This window comes from Nycticebus coucang, chromosome 8 (assembly GCF_027406575.1).
Source record: "Nycticebus coucang isolate mNycCou1 chromosome 8, mNycCou1.pri, whole genome shotgun sequence".
NCBI lineage: Eukaryota > Metazoa > Chordata > Mammalia > Primates > Lorisidae > Nycticebus > Nycticebus coucang.
In genome coordinates, this window is record NC_069787.1 from 9397800 (window position 1) to 9424415 (window position 26616).

The 26616-nt window shown below is 47.3% G+C and overlaps 1 protein-coding gene across 1 annotated transcript in view; it reads right to left on the reverse strand.

Annotated features, from left to right (window-relative positions):
- The window catches only part of IRAK2 (interleukin 1 receptor associated kinase 2), an 83179-nt gene that overhangs the window by 50805 nt on the left and 5758 nt on the right, over positions 1-26616 (reverse strand). The window contains exon 2 of the mRNA XM_053599272.1: positions 22615-22797. Coding sequence (XP_053455247.1) covers positions 22615-22797 — 183 coding nt within the window. The remainder of the gene's footprint in view (positions 1-22614; positions 22798-26616) is intronic.

Genomic DNA, 26616 nt, shown 5'->3' on the forward strand with positions numbered 1-26616 from the left:
CACTCTTACTTTTTTATTTCTTAAAAAAATAAAGAGTCTCGCCCTGGCTCAGGCTGCTCTCAAACTCCTCAGCTTAAGCCACCTACCTGCTTCTGTCTCAGAGTGCTGGGATTACAGGCGTGAGCCACTGAGCCCAGCCTGTCACTACTACTTTGGAGGGGCTGACGTGTGGCCTGCCTGCACCTCCAAAGCTCCTTTGTTTGCCTTTTCCTCCTGTCCAAACTGCAGGATGGAGGGGAGGTAGCTTCTCTGTCATTCTCTGGAAACCTGACATCTGATAGGTAGGCAGATATGATACACACTTTCAGGCTGGCACACAGAATGCTAGTGAAGCAAAAATAAAACACAGGCAGGATGAGGCAAAGGAGGCCAAAATGCTCACAAGAAAGGTTGTGACATGCTTTAAACCACATTGCGCTTCCTGTCTGCGGGGGCAGAGGCACGAGCTGTTCACAGACTTATCACTGAGACACAGGAGCCGCCTCCCATATGCCCTGAGATTAAATTCTTATAAGAAGATTCCACACATGAAGTTGATTCTGCAGGATCATGAGATGAACAATGGAGGTTGTGATGAAGGGGCAGAATCAAGGGGAAGCTTAGGGAATCTTCCACTCTGGGTTGAACCAGACCTAGCCTCTGCAATCCCAGCTGTGTGCATGAGCGCATATTTGTTAACCCTCTGAGCTTCATCTATGGAGTCAGACTAGTAACAACCTTACCCTTCCCGGGACTATCCCAGGGCTCCATGAGCTGGCCCAGGGCCAGAGCTGGGCACACACCACCCAAAAGGCACAAATAAAAAAGAACCTCTGATTTCCAAGTAGGGTCTCTAAAACAAGTATCTGGGGTGAAGGCTATCTTTAGCACTTTTTTTTTGAGACAGAGTTTCACTTTGTCGCCCTTGGTAAAGTGCTGTGGCGTCACAGCTCATAGCAACCTCCAACTCCTGGGCTTAAGCGATTCTCTTGCCTCAGCCTCCCAAATAGCTGGTGTCTGCCACAGGTGTCTGCCACAACACCCAGCTATTTTTTGTTGCCAGGGCCGGTTTCGAACCCACCTCGGTATATGGGGCCGGTGCCCTTCCCACTGAACCACAGGTGCTGCCCCTTCTTTAGCACTTTAAATGCTCTAATGAAAGCTGGCTGTAGATGGGCAGCAACCTGGGGTACAATCTCAAAGGCGCAAGGGCATTGGGGCAAAGTAACATGGCAGCCCAGCTTCCACCTGCCTGTGCCATTCACTGCCAGCCTCATCACATACAGGAGGCAGGCAGCCTGGGGTTCTTCTCTCTGCCAGGACCCCCAAGGATGGGAAGGGGATGCCAGTGATCCCTTCTAGAACAAAATTAGGGATGAACTAATCTCCTACAGCCTCAGTGGCTGTGGGTGCTAGGGGTTTGGTATGTTAATTTGCAGACCCACAAAATCAGTCTGGTTGAAATCAATCTTCAACCCAGACCCACAAAACGTCTGGATGTTTTCAGACGCTCCCTAGAGGAAGCTAAAAACCCAGAGTGATGAGGGTCAGGTCATGGGCACCAGGAGGACAGGAGGCTGGGGACAGAAGCACTGCTCTGTGCCTGCTTCATGGTTCACCAAGAGTGGCTGACAGGTGTGATTTCTTTTTCTCTCCGATTTGTGTTTTCAGAATGCCGGGCACTCTCTCTAACAAGTATGAATTACGCCTTGGAGGTCAAAGGGCCTCAGAGCTTTGCAGCCTGGTCAGTGTGCAGCGGCAAGGAGACCTCGCTTAGCCTCAGCTTCCAGTGCCCAGCAAATGCACACGATTATTATTTACTGTTGTTCTTTTCTTTTCTTTTTTTTGTTTTGTTTTTTTGTTTTTTTCATGTACTGACTTTTCTTTAATTTTCATTATTCCCTAAACTTTATAGTATAACTACTATATAATACTTGTTTTATATTAGGTATTATAAGTAATCTAAAGATGATTTACAGTATACAGGAGGGTTTGCATTAAGTTATGTTTTATATAACCATTTTATATAAGAGAGCTGAGCACTCATGGATTTTGGTATCTGCTGGGGGTGTGAAGGGAGTCATCCTACACAGATACTGAGGGACTATCATACAGATTATTATAAAGTTTAAACTTTATGGAAACCCTGTGTGTGAGTGGAAGAAATTACATTGACAAAGTTTAATAGTGCTGAGTATTCTAACTATATTTAACTTGTTATTTTTCCTTTTGTTTAACTCAATATTTCTAAAACGAATCTGTATTCCTTTAGAATAGGAGAAGGAAACCAAACCAACGGTGGTGTCAAATAGCAGAAGAAACGCAAAGCAGACCCAATACCTTTCACAGTGATATCGCTGGCTTGATGAGACTCACGGCATACTAGACAAAGCTTTTTTCCCCTTCTAGTATACTAGGGTTGTGACCACTCCTGCTTACATATATTTGCTTATTCTCCTTCAAAGCCCCAGCAAATGCCACCTCTTGCCTGAAGCCTTCCCTCATTCACATGCAGTGGACGAATGTGGATGGACGTTGCTCTTCTCTTCCCCCTGCAGGATTTAGTACTTGGGCCTGCCTGGCTCCCATCTTCTGACATGGGGCAGAGCCTTTGTCCCTGCGGGAATACTCTGCTACTCCCAGTAACCAGGACTAACCCTTGTCAGAGGCAGGTGGTATTCAACCACTTACATCCCCTGTTTCTGATGCTTAAGTCACCTAACAGCTGGCCAGGCCCTGAGTGTAGCCTTCTTAGGCTGCATATCCTATTTCTTTCTTTTTTTTTGGGTAGAGACAGAGTCTCACTTCGTGGCCCTCAGTAGAATGCCGTGGCCTCACACAGCTCACAGCAACCTCCAACTCCTGGGCTTAAGTGATTCTCTTGCCTCAGCCTCCCGAGTAGCTGGGACTATAGGCGCCTGCCACAACGCCCGGCTATTTTTTGGTTGCAGTTCAGCCGGGGCCGGGTTTGAACTCGCCACCCTCGGTATATGGGGCCGGCGCCTTACCGACTGAGCCACAGGCACCGCCCTACAGATCCGATTTCTAAGAAGGATCGGCCTACAGTTGTTATTTTCATTATCATCCCTAACTAGGTCAAGTGCTTTCCCATAGGTTTGGCCTATTTTTCTCCGGGGAAAGGTGCCTTTGCTAACTCTGTCTCAGATTTGAAAAATTTGAATCCTAGGATGGTTATCTATTTACGTCTATCTATATATGCCCCAACTCCTTCTGGTAGAAAGGATTAAAGGAAGGTCATCCTATGGGGCCCCTGCCTGACCTCCTCCCTTCACTGCCTGTGAGCATTTAACACAGTGGCAAAGCCAGGAGCGGCTGGAAGAGGTTCAGACCAGCTGACAAAGTCTTTCCTCGATGAGCACACTCTGGAAATCCCCATTGCCCTCACACCCCTCAAATTAAACAGTGATTTATTCTTAAACTGACTCACGTGGTTGGAATAGATCTCTTTTAGAACAAACTAGAATGACTCAGCCATAACTAACAAACCCTGGTGCCAGCTGGCCATCCCAAGGACAAGCCCAGATTTCTGGGCCTTCCCTCCTAATCCCTGAGTTTGACTCACCTAGGCATACACACACACACACACACACACCATTCAAAACTCCCAGCTCAAGCCAGACATGAAATTAGGCAAATCTGTCTTCCTATCTTCTCCAGTGAACTTGTATCCACCAGCTACCAAAATGACTCATTCTTCCTCATTCATTGATTGCGTTAGAGACTGGGGATTCCATCCTTTATCTCAAGACTGACATAATCCTGACTTTAAGCTAGTTAAATAATAGATATTTAATCATAACTGGGAGGAGTTCCTATACTGAAAGCAAACTTGAGGGAGGGGCGCCTAATAGAGCTACTTTATAACTATGGTAAGGTGGTCAGGGAAAGTTTTGGGGTTTTTTGTTTTTTTATGACAAGTTGTCACTCTGAGGTTGGAGTGCAGAGGTACAATCATAGCTCACTATAACCTCTAACTCCTGGGCTTCAGCCTCCCAAGTAGCTAGGACTATAGGTTTGTGCCACCATGTCCGGCTAGTTTTTTAATTTTTCTATGGTCAGGACTTCACCATGTTTCCCAGGCTGATCTCAAACTCCTGGCCTGAAGCAATCCTCCCACCTTGGCATCCTAAAGTGACGGGCGTGAGCTACTGTGCCGAGTCTCAGGGGAAGCTTCTGTGAGGAGGTGCCATTTAAGCAGAGACCCAAAAGATAAAAAGGCCCAGTCACGGGAAGAATGCAGGGAAATTAGGGAAGGATCAGTGTTTCAAGGATGCACAAAGGTGTATCTCTTCAAGTGAAGAATGGCCCTAGTACCTGAGCTGAGTGAATAAGGGGGAAGCGGTAGAGAGGAGGACAGAGAGCTGTCCAGGAGTTAGACCAGGCAGGACCCTGTAGGCCTTGAGTAGGCAGAACCTCACCATGAACCCCTTTGAACTGAAGTAACCTGTAGCTGCAACAATACTTACCAAATAACCATAACCATTTGCTCCCTCTCAGACCCCAGTCTCCCCTGCATTAGGCTGGGGACACATGGAGAAGGTTCTGGCCAATGGATTTTGAATGGTGATGCTATCCATCACTTCCTGCACAAAGCAATTAAGAGCTAGTGAGCCTCTTCCCCTGCTACAGTACCCTTGGAAGCCACATGTTTCAGATGATACAGTCAGCTACAAAAACGCAGGGGGCCCCCAGACCCACACTGGACTACACGAGTCCAGTGAGAAACTGAGAAACGAGGTTTCCAGATTTATTTGTTAGTGTAGCATAACTGAGACCACACTGGTCAATGCATAACTCTATGTCCAAAACTTGCAACCTGGAGGAACCTAGTTACAAGAGCTTAGCATACAGCAGGAGTTCAAAAAATGACTTTTCACTTCACCGCAGCTCTTATCCTTCCTCTCTTAAAAAACTGAGAACTAGGGTGGTGCCTGTGGCTCAAAGAACAGGGTGCCGGCTCCATATGCCAGAGGTAGTGGATTCAAACCCAGCCCCGGCCAAAAACTGCAAAAAAAAAATTGAGGACTAGTTTAGATACATTGCACACGTGCCTCCTTTCAGTCTAATGCTACACCCAAGACACCAACTGTGATTAAAGCCCTGCTTTCTGCTCGGCATCCGTAGTTCAGTGGTTAGGGCACTGGTCATGTACACCAGGGCTGGTGGGTTCAAACATGGCCTGAGCATGCTAAACAAACAAGCAACAACAACAACACAAAATAGCTGAGCATTGTGGCGGGCACCTGTAGTCCCAGCTCCTAGGGAGGCTGAGGCAAAATAATCATTTGAGCCCAAGAGTTTGAGGTTGCTGTGAGCTATGACATCACAGCACTCTACTGAGGGCGACAAAGTAAGACTCTGTCTCAATTAAAAAAAAAAAAACCCTCATCATTGGCCAGGTACAGTGGCACACACCTGTAATCCTAGCACTCCAGAGGCTAAGGCCAGTGGATCACCTGAGCTCAGTAGTTCAAGACCAGCCTGAGCAAGAGCAAGACCCTGTTTCCAAAAAAACAGCAGGGTGCTGTGGCAGGTACCTGTAGTCCCAGCTACTCGAGAGGCTGAGGCAAGAGAATCACTTGAGCCCAAAAGTTTGAGATTGCTGTGAGCTAGGATGCCACAGCTCTCTACTGAGGGTGACAAAGTGAAACTCTGTCTCAATAAAAAAAAAAAAGAAAAGAAAACCTATGTTCACAAGACAACTTGTAAATGAATGTTTATAGTGACTTTATTCATAATCACCAAAAACTAAAAACAAACCAAATGTCTTTCAGCTGTGTAACGGATAAACAAAATGTTTTACATTCATGTAATAGAATACTACTTAGCAATAAAAGAGATGAATTACTGATATATACAAAAAAAAAAAAAACAAGTTACTACCCTGTTTCCCCGAAAATAAGACAGTGTCTTATTTTAAGGTGTGCTCCCAAAGATGCGCTAGGTCTTATTTCCAGGGGACGTCTTATCTTTCCTGTAAGTAGGTCTTATTTCTGGGGAAACAGACTCCTGGCCTGGGGGAAAGGAGAACTTGCCCCAAATGAGTGCTAGGACCGGAATCCTATCCACGTTTTGTTGTTCTCTAGTGGCTGGAAAAGGGTGGACGTGGGGCAAACATAAGCCCTATCTGGACCTTTCAACAGCCCCACCTCTTCATGAGAGGAAGGGGTCATGCTCCTCTTTCATTTTAGGCAACAACTCAAAATTTCCCGTTCAATGACAGTCCCACTCCAGGAAGGAAATTACTTTGGCTGAGATGCCAAACCCAAAGTCAGAAACCGTCTGGATTGCACAATCAAGAAGAAAGTACATGAAAATCGTGAAATATAGGACACCCAAGAAGATAGTCGTAAGAGAGGGAAAGATAGGACCCTGGTCACCTCCTGGAACCCCTCAGATTCCTGAAGCATCTCACGCTCCCACTCAGTTGATAGCTGGAAACTCACAGGCCCCCAGTTCCTCACAGGGTGGGTATCCACAGGGTGGAACCCTCCAGTATCTTCCCTTCATTCCCAGGTGGAAGCAAGTTCTTGACCATGGCTGCTTGGCCCTGAGTGGCCTGACCCTACCCTCTCCCCTGCAGCCCACCCCAGGCCTGTGCACATACATGGTCCTTCACTGGCCCACTAATCCTTTAGCTGGAGTCTCAAGCTTCCCTTCCTCAGCTCAAATCCTCCTGTCTTCCTACCGGCCGTACCCACCCTCCCTTGATGGCCCCTTTGAGCACTGGCACTGTGGTGGGTCGTGTGCATCTGTGCGATTATCTCATTAATATTTGTCTCCTTCACGTGATCGCAAGCTCCCCGAGGCCTAGGACCTCGTCTGCATTTTCTTGGCATCACAGCTCACAGCAACCTCCAACTTAGGCTCAAGCGATCTTCTTGCCTCAGTTTTTCTTTTTTTTGTTTGTTTGTTTTTGAGACAGAGCCTCGAGCTGTCACCCTGGGTAGAGTGCTGTAGCATCACAGCTCACAGCAACCTCCAACTCCTGGGCTCAAGCAATTCTCCTGCGTCTGCCTCCCAAGCAGCTGGGACTACAGGCGCCCGCCACAAAGCCCAGCTATTTTTACTTTTTGGTAGCAGCCATCATTGTTGTTTGGAGGGCCCGGGCTGCATTTGAACCCGCCAGCTCAGGTGTATGTGGCTGGTGCCTTAGCTGCTTGAGCCACAGGCGAGTAGAGAACAGTCTTGCTTTTGCTTAAGCTGTTCTCCAACTCTTGAGCTCAAGCAATCCACTCACCTCGGCCTCCCAGAGTGCTACTTTTACAGGGGTGAGACACCACACCTGGCTCTCATTTGCATTTTCTTTTTTCTTTTTTTCATTTTTATTTTTTTATTGTTGGGGATTCATTGAGGGTACAATAAGCCAGGTTACGCTGATTGCATTTGTTAGGTAAAGTCTCTCTTGCAATCATGTCTTGCTCCCAGAGCGTGTGGCACACACCAAGGCACCACCCCTCTCTCATTTACATTTTCATGGCTGTGTCCTCAGCTCCTAGCATACAGCAGGCACTCGATAAATGTTCTAGTTCATAATTAGTGCTCTTGTCCAGCTTCGGTATGTCTAACTCCCCTGGGGACACAGAAGAATTTCACCTCACAGGTTGGCACACCCAGTTTCCAGCTTCTACCACCTTGCCAGAGCCATCTAACCCCCCCCCACCCAGAGGCTCAGCCCCTAAGCCAGACTTAAGTGTCATGTAATCCGCTCTAGAGCTCAGCACTGAGTACAGCTGATTCTCCTTTGACAGGGGTGCTTTAGCCTCTGCTTCAGTTCACCTCAGTTCCTGCTCAAAAGCCCCCAAGATGCCAGAGCATAAGGTCTAGAGCAGGGGGTCCTCAAACTTTTTTCTATTTTCTTTTTTTTTTTTTTTTTTGTGGTTTTTGGCCGGGGCTGGGTTTGAACCCGCCACCTCCGGCATATGGGACTGGCGCCCTACTCCTTGAGCCACAGGCACCACCCCGGACTGTAGTTTTTTAAAAAAACTATGAACAAAGTCCTATACACACTGCACATATCTTATTTAGAAGTAAAAAAAAAAAAAAAAAAAACCAGGAACAATCACACTGCCACACCGCCTCACGTGGCCCACAGGCCGCAGTTTGAGGACCCCTGCTCTAGAGCATGGCTTGCAGTTCCCTCCTAAGCCTGGTAGTATAGAAAAGTCCCTCTCAAGAGGGGATTCTCATCTTTAAGCCCCAGAGTGATGGCTGGCCCTAGCCTCCAGAACCAGACTCTTCTGGTGCCTGAACAGACCAATGCTGTCCCTGGGCCTCCAGGCTCTCCATCATGGGCTCCCCTGAGATGCCCAGCAATTTCACTATGGTCACCATTTCCCAGAGCAGTGATTCACAAAGTATATTAGTTTCATGGGCTTATAAAAATACATATCAGGGCGGCGCCTGTGGCTCAGTCGGTAGGGCGCCGGCCCCATATGCCGAGGGTGGCGGGTTCAAGCCCGGCCCTGGCCAAACTGCAACCAAAAGATAGCCGGGCGTTGTGGCGGGCGCCTGTGGTCCCAGCTACTCGGGAGGCTGAGGCAGGAGAATCGCTTGAGCCCAGGAGTTGGAGGTTGCTGTGAGCTGTGTGAGGCCACGGCACTCTACCGAGGGCCATAAAGTGAGACTCTGTCTCTTAAAAAAAAAAAAAAATACATATCAAACAAAAAAGGGTTCCATGGTTAAATATCAATGAGAAACAGTGGTCTGAACAGGTTTCTTTGTTGTAGGACACATCAAAACCTTGATACGGGCATGTGTGCATGGTGAATCTCCAAAGGTAGGGGACAGTGGTAAAGTATGCAGGGCTTCCCAAGTTTAGGTAGTCAAGAACCCTCTGTTTACACTGGGGTATCTTCTGGACCACCCTTCTGAGATACATGGTTTGGGAACTGCTGTTCTACACTGACCACTGCTTATAGCCTGAACAAAGAGCACTCTCTCCATCACAGTAAGGCATCCTTCAAATAGAAAATAAAGGCAGCATTCGCCTTTTAGTTCTGACCCAGACAGTGAGTCCTCATCCCTAATCCAGTTCTTCCTTGCAGCTTTAGGAGACGTAACAACATCCATGGAAAACTATTTTACAACTGGTCTTTACCAGAAGTTGGAGGTAAAAGAGGAAATGAGAAGGTAAGAAAGGCTGGGCGCAGTGGCTCACGCCTCTAATCCCAGCACTCTGGGAGACCAACGCAGGTGAGTTCAAAGACCAGCCTGGGCAAGAGGAAGACCCTGTCTCTGCTAAAAATAGAAAATCTAGCTAGGTACAATGGTGAGCACCTGTAGTTCCAGCTACTAGGGAGGCTGATGGAAGAGGATTGCTTGAGCCCAGGAGTTTGACGTTGTTCCTTTGAGCTAATAATCATGCCACAGCACTCTACCCAGGGTGACAAAGTGAGACCCTGTCTCAAAATAAAATAAAATAGGGCTGGGCGTGGTAGCTCACTCCTGTAATCTTAGCACTCTGGAAGGCCTAGGTAGGTAAATTGCCTGAGCTCACAGGTTCGAGACCAGCCTGAGCAAGAGCGTGACCCCATCTCTAAAAACAGCCAGGTGTTGTGGCGGGTACCTGTAGTCCCAGCTACTTGGGAGGCTGAGACAGGAGGATCACTTGAGCCCGAATTTGAGGTTGCTGTGAACTATGACACCATAGCACTCTACAAAGAGTGACAAAATGAGACTCTGTCTCAAAAATAAACAAATAAATAAAAAGGTAAGATAGAGTTTCATCTTCAAAGTGGAGCATCAAGAGAGATTGCCTATAGCTGATGGAAGTACTAGAAATGTAAGTATATTCATCAAAAGTTGCAAAAGTAGGCTGGGCACGGTCACTCACACCTGTAATCCTAGCACTCTGGGAGACTGAGGCAGGCAGAGTGCTTGAGGTCAGGAGTTCCAGACTAGCCTCAGCAAGAGTGAGACCCCAACTGTAATAAAAATAGAAAAACTAGCCAGTTGTGGTGGCTGAGGCAGGAGTAGTGCTTGGGCGCAGGAATTCAAGACTGCAGTGAGCTACAATCAGGCCACTGAACTCCAGCCAGGTAAGAGAGTGAGACCCTGTCTAAAAAGTAAATACGCACATACATATGTAAATAAATAATATTGCAAAAACAGCCTATAGAGGGACTAAAAATAGTGACATAAATGTTTCGAAAGGAGGCTGGGTATCATACCTGTAATCCTATCTCTTTGGGAAGCTGAGGCAAAAGGATCAGCTGAGCCCAGGAGTTCAAAACCAGCCTGAACAACATAATGAGACCTTGTCTCCACAAAAAATTTAATAATTAGCCAGGCATGGTGGCATATACCTATAGTACTAGCTACTCAGGAGCTGAGGCAAGAGGATCCCTTGAGCCCAGGAGTTTGAAGCTGCAGTGAGCTATGATCATGCCATTTTACCTAGCCTGGGCAATAAAGACTCTATCTCTAAAAAAGGTGGGGTTTTTTGTTTGTTTGTTTTTTTCTTTTTTTTGAGACAGAGTCTTATTATGTTGCCCTCGGTAAAGTGCTGTGGCATCACAGCTCACAGCAACCTCCAACTCTTGGGCTTAAGTGATTCTCTTACCTGAGCGTCCCAAGTAGATAAGACTACAGACACCCACCACAACACCCGGCTATTTTTGTTGTTGCTGCAGTTGTCATTGTTGGTTAGCTGGCCTGGGCCAGGCTCGAATCTGCCAGCCTCAGTGTAACCAGGGCCAGCCACATGCACTGCTACGGCACCGAGCTTGTCTCTAAAAAAGTTAAAATTAAAAATAAAATATGATATTAGCAACTTTGAGAGAAGACCTAGTTTTGTTATGAATGGTCAACCTCACGTTTGTCTCTTCATGTGGAGCAACCTTATCAACAGACCATATTGCAGAAATTGTGTTTTACCAATGAGTCTGCTGCCAATGCAGCAAGGAAAATAAAAGATGCTTTTTCTTACCCTATTTAAGAAAAAGAGAAGCCTCACTTTTCTCCCTTGTCATTGCAGTTCTTTTCCTTAGGCACAAAGATTTTTAACTAACCTAGATTTTCATCCCACTCTATTGCTTGATTGACTGACAACCCCATCCTATCAGATTTAAGAATGAAGAACATAATTTTCTGCTAATACCATACCCTCACCTTTCTGGGCCGAAGAAAAGTAGAGAGTCGATAACTGCACTTTATCTCAGCATCCTCTTTGGTTGAGTGTGGTTGTACAGTCACTTTTCTCACATCGTGAGTCAGGGCAGTACCAGAAAGGAGGATATTGTGGCCTTTGTGTGCTGCCAGTGGGACTCAGGCTTTACCCCTGGGAAAGATAACCACCACCTGCTCTAATCCCTATTACAATAAAATTACCGTAGACTCAAAAAATAATAATAATAAATAAATTAATTAAATAAAAATAAAAAATGGGGGGCGGTGCCTGTGGCTCAACGGGGTAGGGCGCCTGTCCCATATGCCAGAGGTGGCGGGTTCAAGCCCAGCCCTGGCCAAAAACCACAAAAAAGAATTAAAAAATAAAAAATGGGCTTGGTGCCCGTATTTCATTGTTTAGGGCGCCGGACATATACACCGAATCTCGGCCCAGGCCTGCTAAACAACAATGACAACTGCAACATAAAAATAGCCGGGCATTGTGGCGGGCGCCTGTAGTCCCAGCTACTTGGGAAGGTGAGGCAGGAGGATCACTTGAGCCCAGGAGTTTGAGGTTGCTGTGAGCTGTGGTACCACAACAGCTAACTCCAGGCGACAGAGTAAAACTCTGTCACAAAATAAATAAATAAACAAATAAATGTTTTGAGAGGAAAGGGTAAGAGAGGTACATATATAATCTACTCTTCTAGGAAGTTAGTAGATAATATTTAAATTGATAAATCTGAAAAGAACAGAGGACATTATTTAGAGATGGCACTCACATGGCAGAGGATATCCACTTCCCCGTCCTCCAATGTTCTGAAAGTTTAAGATAGACCTATGGCTGCCTGGCTGAAAACTACATTTTCCCAGCCTCCCTTGCAGCTGATTAAAGTCATGTGAAGGGAAATGGTGTCTCGGGCAGTGCCCATAGCTAAGTGGGTAGGGCGCCGGCCACATACACGGGGGCTGGCGGATTCAAACCCGGCCCGGGCCTGCTAAACAATGACAACTGCAACAAAAAAATAGCTGGGCATTGTGGCGGGCGCCTGTAATCCTAACTACTTGGGAGGCTGAGGCAAGAAAACAGCTTAAACCCAAGAGTTTGGGATTGCTGTGAACTATGACACTACGGCACTCTACCCAAGGCAACAGCTTGAGATTCTGTCTCGAAAAAAGAAATGTGTCTCTTCCATATTGTGCCCCTTCCTTCTTGCTGGCTGGAATGCAGACGTGGCAGCAGGAGCATGAGCAAGTATCTTATCCCACAGGATGGAAGCCACATGTCAAGGACAGCAGAAAACAAGACAGAAGAAGCCAGAATCCCTCACACCATGGATCCACCGCATCAGCCTGGGATTGCTCACACACTACTAATTGAAACAAACCCTTTGGCTTAAGCCGCTGTTATTTTGACCCTTTTATAACAGCCAAGACAGTGTAACAATTAATATAAAATTTGGTGCCAGGGCGGCGCCTGTGGCTCAGTGAGTAGGGCCCCGGCCCCATATGCCGAGGGTGGCGGGTTCAAACCTCAGCCCCGGCCAAACTGCAACCAAAAAAAAAAAATGGCCGGGCGTTGTGGCGGGCGCCTGTAGTCCCAGCTACTCCGGAGGCTGAGGCAAGAGAATCGCTTAAGCCCAGGAGTTGGAGGTTGGTGTGAGCCGTGTGACGCCACGGCACTCTACCCGAGGGCGGTACAGTGAGACTCTGTCTCTACAAAAAAAATAAATAAATAAAAAAATAAAAATAAATAAATAAAATTTGGCGCCAGAAGTACAGCTCCAGGTAGTAAGGACTCAGATATTCCAGGCTGGGAAGCCGGTGACTCTTTTTTACCAAAGTAAAAAGTTGGTGGCTCAGCACCTGTAGCTCAAGTGGCTAAGGCGCCAGCCACATACACCAGAGCTGGCGGGTTTGAATGCGGCCCAGGCCTGCCAAACAACAATGACAACTACAACCAAAAAATAGCTGGGTGCTGTGGCAGGCGCCTGTAGTCCCAGCTACTCGGGAGGCTGAGGCAAGAGAATCGCCTAAGCCCAGGAGTTGGAGGTTGCTGTGAGCTGTGTGACGCCACCGCACTCTACTGAGGGCAATAAAGTGAGACTCTGTCTCTACCAAAAAAAAAAAAAAAAAAAAAGGGCAACGTCTGTGGCTCAGTGAGTAGAGCATCGGCCCCATATACCAAGGATGGCGGGCTTGAACCCGCCCCAGCCAAACTGCAACAACCAAAAAAAAAAAGAGTGCTGCCTTGCGGCTCAGCGCCCATGGCTCAGTGGTTAGGGCACTGGCCACATCCACCAGGGCCGATGTCTTGCTAAACAACAATGACAACAACAAAAAAACAGCCGGGCCTGTGGCGGGCGCCTATAGTCCCAGCTACTTGGGAGGCTGAGGCAAGAGAATCGCTTGAGCTGAAGAGTTCGAGGTTGCTGTGAGCTGTGACACCACGGCACTCTGCTGTGGGCGACATAACGAGACTGTCTCAAAAAAGAAACAAAAGAGTGCTGCCTTCCCACCCAATGTAGGTTTGGGGTAGCTTCAAGGAAGGCTCCAGGTAAGCACATTGAATTAGGAGGAGAGGCGAGGCAGGCTAAGTACAGAAGCCAGTCAGTGAAAGAGCAAACCTGTTGGGGCTCAGAGCTAAGATACTTCTAGTCTGGATCTCTGGCTGTGATTACCACAGTAGAAGTGATTAGAAGCCAAGAGACCAGAAGCCTCTAGCTCTCTGAGAGAATTGTATTGCCAGAAAAAACACAGGCCTGGTCTGACCTAACCTTGTGACTATCTGACACCCCTCAAGCCCCCAAACCCACACCACCAGGAAGTGGGCTGTGAAAGCCAAGCAGCCCTCAACAGGACAGGTTCTCTCTGGCTCCACTTCACATGAAGACACAGAACAATGAACACAGAAGCTCCACTCCCCCAGGAGCAGAGCCAGGGATCACAGAGAACCAGCTAACAGAGCAGTGGGGCTTCCATCTTCAGGCGCATGGGAATCACCTGAAGCGACCCTGGGGTTCCTGAATCAGTAGATGACAGGGGGCCCCACCATCTGCACGTCTAACAAGTTCCCAGGTGATACTGACGTTTACACAGTCACAGATCCACTGAGAAGAACCAAGGACCAGCAGATGGGCCAAAGAACTTACTCCCCCAGTGGGGAATGAGCTTTTACAGCCACTGCTTGAAAAATGTGTTGACTTCTACAGACGAGTAACTACTGCATGTGTCTCATCTCAGATGGGAGTTTTTATTGTGGCTTCCTGTTCAAATTCCACCATTGAATTGTGGGCATGTTGGGGGAAGGGGTGCAGACAACTGAGGACTGGATCGTTAGGGGCCGGAGAGAGAGGGCTACGCAGCACCCACAGACCTTGGGCTTGACCTAAAGAAAGCAACCGATTAGGACCTCAGGCCTGTCTCCCTCGGGGAAAGCATGTTTTATGTGTAGGAAGACTGCGGCAGAGACTGCTAATTGTCCCTCCAATTTTTATTTCTTCTTCTAGAGTAATAGAAGCTTTAGTTGCCCACATAGCCATCCAGCTAAAGTTTACATTTTCCAGCCTCTCTTGCAGCCAGGTGTGATCCTGTGACAAGGCTCTAGCCGATGGCTTGTGAGGGAAAGCAACTTCCTGGTCATGCCTTTAAAAGGAAGGAACCTGGCTTGGCACCTGTAGCTCAAGCAGCTAGGGCACCAGCCACAAACACCAGAGCTGGGTTCGAATCCAGCCCAGGCCCACCCAACAACAATGACAACTACAACCAAAAAAACGCCGGGCACTGTGGCGGGCACCTATAGTTCCAGCTACTTGGGAGGTTGACTCAAAAGAATGGCTTACGCCCAAGAATTTGAGGTTGCTGTGAGCTGTGATGCCACAGCACTATACTCAGGGCGACAGCTTGAAACTCTGTCTCAAAATAATAAATAAATAAAATAAAAGGAAAGGAACCTGTTCGCCCCTTCCCTCTTCTCCTCTCCTTGCTGGCTGGAATGAGTGGCAGAGCTATGGAAAAGAAAGAGCCTGCCATACCACACCAGCCCAGGTCAGCCTGGCTATCACAGGGAGAGAAACAGACATCCAAAAAAAATAAAGAAAGAAAGAAATAGACATCCGTCTTATTTAAGCCACTGTGGTCTGTCCATTGCTAATAGCAGTGAACCTGGAAAGCTAATACAGGAGACTTCCAAAAATAGCTGACAGAAAAAGGGGCTGACATGGGCAAGCAGATTTACTGGGGCTAGGAACAAGTAGCAGCTTCCTGTTACAAGCCTTCTGTACTAATTTATCCTAATTCTTACAACATTCAATGTTTGACAAATTAAATAATGATGGCCTTGGCAAATAAAACCAAGAAATCATCAAGGTACATTAACCGGGCACGGTGGCTCATGCCTGTAATCCTAGCACTCTAAGAGGCCAAGGCAGGTGGATTGCTTGAGCTCATGAGTTCGAGACCAGCCAGAGCAACAGCGAGTTGCTAAAAGTAGATAAACTGAGGCAAGAGGATCACTTGAGCTCAAGAGTTAGAGGTTGCTATGAGCTACGATGCCATAGCACTCTACCCAGGGCAATGACTTGAGACTCTGTTTCAAAAAAAAAAAAAGGAAAGAAAGAAACTATCAAGGAATAGACACAGAACCAGTTCTGGTCTGTTAATCAGACCAGGCAGGTACCACAGGCTGCAACTTCAAGAGACTGTGCGCAAATACGCAGTCCCCAGTGGACCCCAATCAAGCCTCCTAATGTCAAGAATTGTGTGTGGGGTTTCAATTACTATTTTATTCAAATCTATTCTTTTTGTTTGTAAAAATGAATTTATTAAAATGTTCCTAATTATAAAAGAATATTAAAATGCACAGAAATTAACAGACATTAATTACAAACTTTACATCTTACGCTACAATGTATGAAAAGCACCATGAATATTTCAGTTCTACTTTTCCGGAGCTGCTCACACATTTTAACTTCTCACACATCTTGTAAGATGAACTTAAGAAAATGGCACAAGGGCGGCGCCTGTGGCTCAGTCAGTAGGGCGCTGGCCCCATATACCGAGGGTGACGGGTTCAAACCCGGCCCTGGCCGAACTGCAACCAAAAAATAGCCGGGTGTTGTGGCGGGTGCCTGTAGTCCCAGCTACTCGGGAGGCTGAGGCAAGAGAATCGCTTAAGCCCAGGAGTTGGAGGTTGCTGTGAGCTGTGTGAGGCCACGGCACTCTACCGAGGGCCAGAAAGTGAGACTCTGTCTCTACAAAAAAAATAAATAAATAAATGCATGTTTGTTTTGCAGTTCTGTGGTATATACAAGGAAATAAGGTAAAAATGTTTCCTTTTCCATGCTGACATCATGATACAGTGATTAGTCGCCAAATGCAAACACTAGGAGATAGTCACACACTTTAGAGAAAAGAGGTAACAGAGGGAAAGGACACCCCTCCTCGGGGCAGAATCACAGGGGAGTGAGGAGAGGAATGGTGGCACTCCCACCCGGGCTGTGCGGAATGAAAACTGGCTTCCTCCAGGGAGAAGAAGTCCACTCTCCATCCCAGAGCGGGTGGACCTTCTGTGGCCTGCCTGGAACACTCTCCGGCCACATTGTTAACATGATTAAGAAAGATAACAAAATGTTGTCCCTCATCCACTGGGACAATTCAAAAACCCAGAAATACTGCTTTGATGAATCCTATATAAATATTGGGTGGTTTTTTTTTTTTTACGACATTCATGGCAGGCAATTAAAACTGTGGTCTAGAGTTAAGCTACTTTAACGAGCCTCTAAAATCTATTATGAAGTGTGTTTCTCTCTCCTCAGCTGCTGGGATGCTGACAGGTAGGCTCCTCTGGCACCTGAGCAGGAGAAGGCCTGTCCAACATGCACGGGACACCAGTCACCTCCTGTTCCTCCTCCTGCACCTAGCACCAACTGTCACCAGTCAAGGGGGAGAGGTGCTGGCTCCGTGTCTTCTCCAGAGCTCTCCAAGGGCCTGACGATTAGAAGCAGTCAAGCAGAGTAGACCGCCAGGCTGAGCAAAACTCAGGGAGCTGGGTCTGTGTGATGGCATGGGAGTTCAGGAGGAAGTAGTCTCCAGATACTGGAACACTTTGTGGCCGAACCATTTTCCTTTATTACCCATAACTGCCTGGCCCTAGAAGAGGCTGGATGCTCAAATCAAATGCAGAGTCTCTTTTCTTGATTAAAATTATCTGGGTCTGGGCGGCGCCTGTGGCTCAGTCAGTAGGGCGCCGGCCCCATATACCGAGGGTGGCGGGTTCAAACCCAGCCCCGGCTGAACTGCAACCAAAAAATAGCTGGGCGTTGTGGCGGGCGCCTGTAGTCCCAGCTACTCGGGAGGCTGAGGCAGGAGAATCGCTTAAGCCCAGGAATTGGAGGTTGCTGTGAGCTGTGTGAGGCCACAGCACTCTACCGAGGGCCATAAAGTGAGACTCTGTCTCTACAAAAAAAAAAAAAAAAAATTATCTGGGTCTACTCCTATCTCATGCGTAATCTCCTACAGTTACAGATGAGTCACTAGGCCTAGAATAAGAGGGTGGAGGGTGCCAGGAAGCCACATTCACTATGGCAGCAGCTTTGGTATGCTGACCACTAGGGTGTATGAAAACAAGCCCAGTCCTGGGGACTCCCTGATGAAAGGCACTCCTCACACCAGGACCAGGATTAGCATGGCTCATAATCAGGGCACGTGCTGTTCCTGACCGTGGACGATGTCCTCAGGCCACCATGGCTATGTAATGAGCTTTTCACGAAGGCGCTTGGGGATATGTAATGATGTACCTCCTGTCTCTAATGAATCAGAGTCATCTGGTGGGAAATTGGACTTATCTTTTCCAGACTAATATGTTGATAAGAAGTGTACTTTAATCATGTGATATTATTTTCCCCCCAAGAAATGACACATCTTTAGAAGAAGTAAGTTAATTATCCAGATCAATATGAGTTACATTTCTTTATTTATGTTTTTTTTTTTTTGGCCGGGGCTGGGTTTGAACCCGCCACCTCCAGCATATGGAACCAGCACCCTACTCCTTGAGCCACAGACACCGCCCTACATTTCTATTTGAATCTGTAACCTTCCCTACTTTTGTCATCTTATTCCCTTGAGATCTGCAAAGCAGTCAACACTGATTAGGCACAGAGTGTTCTGGGAGTGCTCCTGGAAGATAAAAGGTGTCACTGTAGACAAATATGCTTCAGGACCGTGCTAGCTTCATTCTAATCCACTAAGAGTATGTCTCTGAGATGGAAAGACAGGCCCAAATGAAGACTGAAATCCTCTGTCTGATGAAATGAGGTTCCCTTTGGGGGGTATACGATACTACACCTACATAATCTTGTAAATTCTTAAGTCTATCTGTCCCGCAGGAGCGGCACATAAACTGAATTCCAAGTTCGCTATTTTCAATCACATGAAAGCTGTTAGTGTGGGACCTTGTCTCGTCTTCAGGGATGGTAGTGTAAGGAATAAATAACTCAGAAACAGACCTGGCAAACTGAAGAAATGGGAACATTGCCTACAAATAAAGATCACGTGCCTGAGAACAGGAAGGAATGAAAGTAATCAAACAGGAGGAAAAAATAAAAGAATCCATTCTGCTTTAGAAGTTGTGGTTTTTAAGCACACGAAGAGGCTTTTTCTGTGTTCCTAAAATTCCAATTAATCAAAAAAAAAGGTAACATTCCAATTTATCAAAAAAAAAAAAGGTAACATTTCCGGGTGATTAGTTTAATACCCTTCTTGATCTAAGTTTTACATCTTTTCAGTTCCTGCATCGCTGGCTGAAACTGAAAAATTATATGCATGGAAATGGCAATAGTTAAGACTCACATTTGCTGAAGTGATTTAACTTAAACATTCTCATTAGTGATTCATAACATATCAAATCTAGGGCGGCACCTGTGGCTCAGTCGGTAAGGCGCCAGCCCCATATACCGAGGGTAGCGGGTTCAAACTCAGCCCTGGCCAAACTGCAACCAAAAAATAGCCGGTGTTGTGGCGGGCGCCTGTAGTCCCAGCTACTCGGGAGGCTGAGGCAAGAGAATCGCTTAAGCCCAGGAGTTGGAGGTTGCTGTGAGCTGTGTGATGCCATGGCACTCTACCGAGGGCCATAAAGTGAAACTCTGTCTCTACAAAAAAAAATATATCAAATCTATTTTTCTTTTTTTTTGTGTGTGTGGTTTTTGGCCAGGGCTGGGTTTGAAACCGCCACCTCCGGCATATGGGACCGGCGCCCTACTCACTGAGCCACAGGCGCCACCCATCAAATCTATTTTTCTTAAAGCCATTTAAGAAGTGATAGAAGAAGTCAGGTGCCCAAACTGCCAGAGGCAGCTAAGCAAGTAAATGCAAAATAATGTTTACCTGATGTTACAACTAGGGAAGGGAAGAGGCTTGACCAGTTGCAATGATAAATACTTCTTACATGCCCTCCATAGTCACCTCCAAGTAACAGGGATTTATAGCACTTTTTTTCCTAAATAACAAAAAAAAAGACCAGGCATAGTGGCTCACGCCTGTAATCCTAGCACTCTTGGAGGCTGAGGCGGGAGAATCACTTGAGGTCAGGAGTTTGAGAGCAGCAAGAACAAGACCCCATCCCTACAAAAAATACAAAAATTAACCAGACATCATGGTGGACATCTGCAGTCCCACCTACTTGGGAAGCTGAGCCCAGGAGTCTGAAGCTGCCGTGAACTATGATGACCCACTGTACTGTAGCCTGGGGTCAGAGTAAGACCCCATCTCATAAAACAAAACCAAAAACCTCATAAGCTACAAAAGGAGAAGTGCCTTGCCTGAGAACTCAAACCAATAGTAAAACACAACCAGATCTCCCAAACACAATAACAACCAGGGGATTTGTGGATGTGAAAACCAGCCTTAATTTCTCTTCCGCCAGCAGTTTTGATCAACAGGGCTAAGGTGAAGAGAGGAGGTTTGGTGAACAAGAAAAGGGTAGGGTGGTGGGAACAGGAGAGCTGGATCTGAGCAAAGTTCTAAGCAGAACACAGGCTGACGGGCAACATCACTAGTGTTTCTTGGAATCCCAAAGACTGTGCTCAGTAGCAACTCATGCAGTTGTGGTCCCGATGTGAACGCTATGCATGAGGGCTCCGGATCCAGACACACATAGATGTGACCACCATCATATCCCTAGCACCAGGCGTGGGCCCATGGGTAAGTCCCTTAGCCATCGATGACCTAGTTCCTTTTTCTTTTTTTTCTTTTTCAGTCCTAGCTATTCGGGAGGCTGAGGCAAGAGAATCACCTAAGCCCAGGAGTTGGAGGTTGCTGGGAGCTGTGACGCCATGGCACTCTACGGAGGGTGACAAAGTGAGACTCTGTCTCAAAAAAGAAAAAGAGATTAGTCACCAGTTCTGACTGACGTCAATGGTGAGAATGTGCCCAACGAGAGGCCAGTGTCTCAATCCCTGGTGCTTCTCTGTTTTCATGTGTTAGGACACCCCTGCAACATCTTAGCTCACTCTGCAGGGGCAAAACAAGTGTCTGGCACTCTCCCCTTCTCCAAACTGGACCGGGCTGGAGCCCCTACCCAGAGCCCCTGTCCCTAGCCCCTGACTGTGCTAGAGCCAACAGCTCCCCCTCCCTCTCTGGCAGCCCCTCCTTGCTGCCTTTTGGACTCATTAAGTGTTTGTCATTAATTCTCTCAAAATGTGAAGAAAAGCCTGTAATCCTAGCACTCTTGGAGGCAGAGACAGGAGGATCACTTGAGCCCAGGAGTCTGAGGTTGCTGTGAGGCATGGCACCACTACACTCAACCCCAGGCAAGAGAGTGAGACTCTGTCTCAAAGGGGAGAGGCTGCAGACGCACAATGTGCTTACTCATGCAAAGAAAGCTTCTAGGAAAACCCAGAGATTGCTGACAGTCATTACTTCTTGGGATGAAAAACAGGGAAACAGATGACGATGTGAATCAATTTTACTATAGGCTTTATTGAATTTTTTATACTTTAACAATTGTTTTGGTTTTTTTTTTGGCCAGGGCTGGGTTTGAACCCACCACCACCTCTGGCATACGGGGCTGGCGCCCCACTCCTTTGAGCCACAGGTGCCACCCCGGTTTTTTTGTTGTTTTTTTTTAATTATTATTTTTGAAATAGATGAGTCACGTTTGGGTGGGGTTTTTTTGTTTGTTTGTTTTTTGTTTTTATAGCCCTTGGTAGAGTGCCATGGCGTCACAGCTCACAGCAACTTTCTAGGCTTAAGCAATTCTCTTGCCTCAGCCTCCCAAGTAGCTGGGACTACAGGCGCCCACCACAACACCTGGCTATTTTTAGAGATGAGGTCTGCTCTGGCTCAGGCTGGTGTGGAACCTGTGAGCTCAGGCAATCCACCCACCTCAGCCTCCCTTTATTTAAATTTTTTTGGCAGTTTTTGGCTGGGGTGGGTTTGAACCTGCCACCTCCAGTATATGGGGCTGACGCCCTTACTCCTTGAGCCACAGGCACTGCCCTATTTTTCTTTTTTTTGTGGGGGGAGGGGAGAACAAAGTCTCATTCACTATTTCGCCCTCAGTAGAGTGCCAGGGCATCACAACTCACAGCAACCTCAAAGTCTTAGACTTAAGCGATTCACTTGCCTCCGCCTCCCAAGTAGCCGGGACTACAGGGGCCTGCCACAACGCCCGGCTATTTTTTGTTATAGTTGTCACATTGTTGTTTAGCAGGCCCAGGCTGGGTTTGAATCCGCCAAGTTCAAGCCACTGACCTACAAACCCCCGCTAAGCCGGGGTTTTTTTTTTTGTTTGTTTCTCAAAAAACAACAAAAAAAAAAGCTTTACAATATTAAAAATTGGGGGGAGGGTTTATTATTATAATTAAGTGTAGAGTTTATTTGAGCCCAAATCTTGAGGATGACTGCCCAGCAGCATAGATTCAACTTGCCCTGAGTAAATACTCCCGGTAACCCAAATTTAACAGGTATGAAGGAATTTATAGTAAAGTCTCCCTCCAATGTCTCGTTCCCTGGCCACCCAATTTCTCTCCCCACAGGTAATTGCTGTTACCGGGTTTTGTTTTGTTTTGAGACAGAGCCTCAACCCACCACAACACCCGGCTATTTTTTGGTTGCAGCTGTCATTGTTGTTTGGCCGGCCCAGGCTGGATTCGAACCCACCAGTTCTGGTGTATGTGGCGGGCGCCTTAGCCGCTTGAGCTACAGGCACCAAGCCCTGTTACTGGTTTTTAGGTGCATAGGAAACTCACTCATTAAAATTCTTATTTATTTTATTATTTTATTATTTTATTTTATTTTATTTTATTTTTGCAGTTTTTGGCCGGGCCCAGGTTTGAACCCACCACCTCCAGAGCCCTACTCCTTTGAGCCACAGGAGCTGCCCTCATTAAAATTTTTTAAAAAGTTATAAGAGTAAAAAAGATTTTAAGGCTAGAGAGTATAACTCACACCCAAACAGCTTAGGAGCATGATAGCTCCCCCCAAGGAAGGGCCCCCAGAGTTACTCACAGTTGAGGATGATCTGGGCAGCCCGGTAGAGCTCCAGGTGGCACAGGAGGTCCACGAGCTGCTGGACGGTTGCCTGCCGCATGCCCCACCACCACAGCAGCTCCCGTGTGATGCTTGCACCCTGCACCCGCTCCAAGGACTTGATTCTCCGCAGCTGGGTCAGATCTGTGATCACGTAGGAGGCTGGAGGGCAAGGAAGAGGGCTGCCCTTAGAGAGGCTGTCCCTCCAGAAAGGAGAGCATCCCCATGATAGCCCAGCTTTGTCTAGGACACCCTCCCACTCACCCTATACCACAGTTAGCTGAGATTCACAGGGGCCTCGAAGTTCTAACACCCTTAGGACCTGAACGTAAATATCAGCTTAGCTGCCACACAAGACCACAGGAGCAGAGGGCAAGCCTTGAGCTTTACTACTTCTTTGCTATAGCCAGTCATGTCCCCAGTGGGTGTCCCAGTGTGTAACAGAGCTCTGCCTGCCTCCTCTTCTAGAAAGGCAAACCCCATGTAGGAAAGGGATTTCATTCTATTTCATTCACTGTCACAGCCCTGGAACCAAGAACAGTGCCTGGCTTTGAGCAGGGGCAGAGGCAGCACAGGGCCAGGCAAGTAAGGTACTTGGGGAGCAAAATGTGAGGAGGGCTCACTTGGAGGACCCATCCTGCTCTCGCAGGGCTTCAAGAATAAGCACCTCGGCTCAGCACCCATAGCTCAGTGAGTAGGGCGCCAGCCACATACACCAAGGCTGGCGGGTTTGAGCCTGTCCCGGGTCTGCTAAACAGCAATAACAACTCCAACCAAAAAATAGCCAGGCGAGGGCAGCACCTGTGGCTCAAAGGGGTAGGGCGCCAGCCCCATATGCCAGAGGTGGCGGGTTCAAGCCCAGCCCTGGCCAAAAAAAAAAAAAAAATAGCCCCACGTTGTAGCAGGTGCCTATAGTCCCAGCTACTCAGGAGGCTGAGGCAAGAGAATCGCTTAAGCCCAAGACTCTACAGAGGGCGACATGGTGAGACTCTTGTCTCAAAAAAAAAAAAAAGAAGTAACTGGCTTATTGTACCCTCAATGAATCCCCAACAATAAAAAAAAAAAAAAAAGAAAGAAAAACAATAAGCACCTCCTTCAAAATTTGCCCCGGGGCATCTCACTCTCCTTAGCTAAGCCCCAGCCCTCCTGGGGGGAACTCAGTAACTATATATACTATAAATGAATGAAGGAACAAACCCATGCCCCACCATCCTCTTGATACTGTTAAAAGGATCAAGACAGCTGTGAATACAAAAGCACTTTGCCAATTCTGAAGTACTAAACAAAATTTTCAGGGAGCTACTTGGCAAGAATAAAAATAATGCATTCTGGCTCGGCGCCTGTAACTCAAGCCGCTAAGGCACCAGCCACATACACCTGAGCTGGCGGGTTCGAATCCAGCCAGGCTGCCAAACAACAACGACGGCTGCAACCAAAAATTAGCTGGGCATTGCAGCAGGTTGCTGTGAGCTGTGACGCCATGGCACTCTACCCAGGGCAACAGTTTGAGGCTCTGTCTCAAAAAAAAAAAAAAAAAAAAAATGCATTCTTCCTTTTCAATTTTTACCATAAAATTAATGGTTGTTCACTAATCAAAACAGGAAAATGCAGGAGGAAAAATGTTACAGTGTCCTGCCACCTTCCCAAGGCCACTAGGGGCCAGAAAGCACTCCCCTCTACCTACACGTGGCTTTGGACATAGTTGTTGCCAGACTGTAGGCAAAATTTTGCATCCTGCCTTTATTATTAACATTATACCATAAGCATTTTCTGAGTTGTTAACAGCTCTTCACAAATGGCATTTTCTTTTTTTTTTAATTTTTAATTTTTATTTATTTATTTTTTGCAGTTTTGGCTGGGGCTGGGTTTGAACCCATCACCTCCGGCATATGGGGCCGGCGCCCCACCCCTTTGAGCCACAGGCGCCACCCCACAAATGGCATTTTCAATGGTCAGCATTCCATTGAGTTTAGTGAAGTGAGAGAGGCATTCTTCAAAACCAGGAATCAAGTAATCAAGCTTTGGTTAGTTCCAGGACTTCAGAAGTCATGTCCCGGGAATGGATGTGACCGCTAAGTCCCTCATTCACTCATCCAGTAAAGCATCACTTGTACCTCCTGTGCATCACTTGTACCTCCTGTGCACTAGCCTGTGACAAGCTCTCGAGAGACTGTGGTGAGGAACCCAAAGTCCCATGGAGATTTTCTGCCCAGAAAATACAAACAGGTGGGCCACTTAGGGGAAGGCGAAGCAAAAGATGGAGCCCAGGACCGTACAATAAGGACCTGCCAATGAATGCGGAGCTTTGGAGTTTGGACCTGATCCTTAGAGCCACAGGGGACCACAGAGCCAGGAAGTAAACGGATCAGATTGCATAAGGCCCTCCCCTCTGGACAGACTAGGCTTGCAACAGCTTCCTGTAGAGAGAAAATCTCCAGAAGCGGCCCATTGAGAATAAAAAGTTCCTAAGTTACAACTTTAGTCACTGGAATCCCCAGACCAGGCTCCCAGTCAATGGGAAGTGAAGTCAGCCAGGTCAGGAGCTGCTTCCTGCAGTACAAAGAGTGGAGAGAAGAGAGGAAGGAACACACACACACACCCCCCACCCCCGAGACAACCAACACTCTACCCTTGGGAGGCAGCGTGATGTAATGGGAAGAACAAAAGCCCAGAGCTGCCACTGGTGGCCGGTGGCACTGGAAACTCAGCCACAGAATCTCTGAGGTGGCTTCCAGGTTGGACACTTAAACAAAAGAGACAAGTATTGACCCTTTAGCACTTAACCAGGCCCGTTAAAGGGGGTCAAGGCATGCTAGAGATCTCGTGGGGTGAGTCCCTACTGAGGGCTCCTGCCAAGTCCACAGCTCTGTCCTCAGCACAGACAAGTAAGGCCTGGCCGTTGAACATCAGGAGAACAGAAGAAAACCAAAGTCCCCACGATCATCCCTCCTGGAAGAGCTCGAGGAAACCACTGGTTATATGTTGGCGTCTGATCTTCCAGACTTTTTTTCCACCGATATAAAAACATGTGTACATGGTGGTTCAGAGGCCAGATCTTGGGATTTGAAGCCTGAGTTCAAATTCTGTTTCTGCTTCTTACTTGCTAGTCATTTGGGAAAGGATGACAGCAGCTCTTGCTTCAGAGGTTGTTGTGAGGATTAGAGGAGTTATTTTTTATGTATTTATTTTTTTAGAGACAGAGTCTCACTTTGTCGCCCTTGGTAGAGTGCTGTGGTGTCACAGCTCACAGCAACCTCCAGCTCTTGGGCTTAGGCAATTCTCTTACCTCAGCCTCCTGAGTAGCTGAGACTGTAGGCGCCAGCCACAACGCCCAGCTATTGTTGTATTGCAGTTTGGCCGGGGCTGGGTTCAAACCACCCACCCTGGGTATATGGGGCCGATGCCCTACTCACTGAGCCACAGGCGCCGCCTGATTAGATGAGTTATTTGCACAGAAGCACTTGGAATAGTGCCTGGCATACAATAAATGAGATATAAATGTTAGCTGTAAGTATTAAACTATCTACTTTCTGTGAAAACCTGTTTGTTCGTTTGTAGAGTATCACTTTGTCACCCTTGGTAGAGTGCCCTGGCCTCATCATAGCTCATAGCAATCTCAAACTCTCGGGCTCAAGTGATCCTCCTGCCTCAGCCTCCTGAGTAGCTGGAATTACAGGCATCCATCACAATGCCCAGCTAGTTTTTTTCTACTTTTAGTAGAAAGGGAGTTCCACTCTTGCTCAGGCTGGTGTTGAACTCCTAAGCTCAAGCAATCCTCCTGCCTCAGCCTACTGGAGTGCTGGGATTACAGGCGTAAGTCACCACACCTGGCCGAAAACCTCTTTTACCTTCAACGGTTAACTGCATATGGAGACCATCACTCCAAGTTCCCAAATCCTACAGTTCACCTGAGGCAGTAGAAAACCTGGCCCATCTTCAAAGCCCTCCAGAGTGGGGACGGCATGTCCTCCTGAAATGACT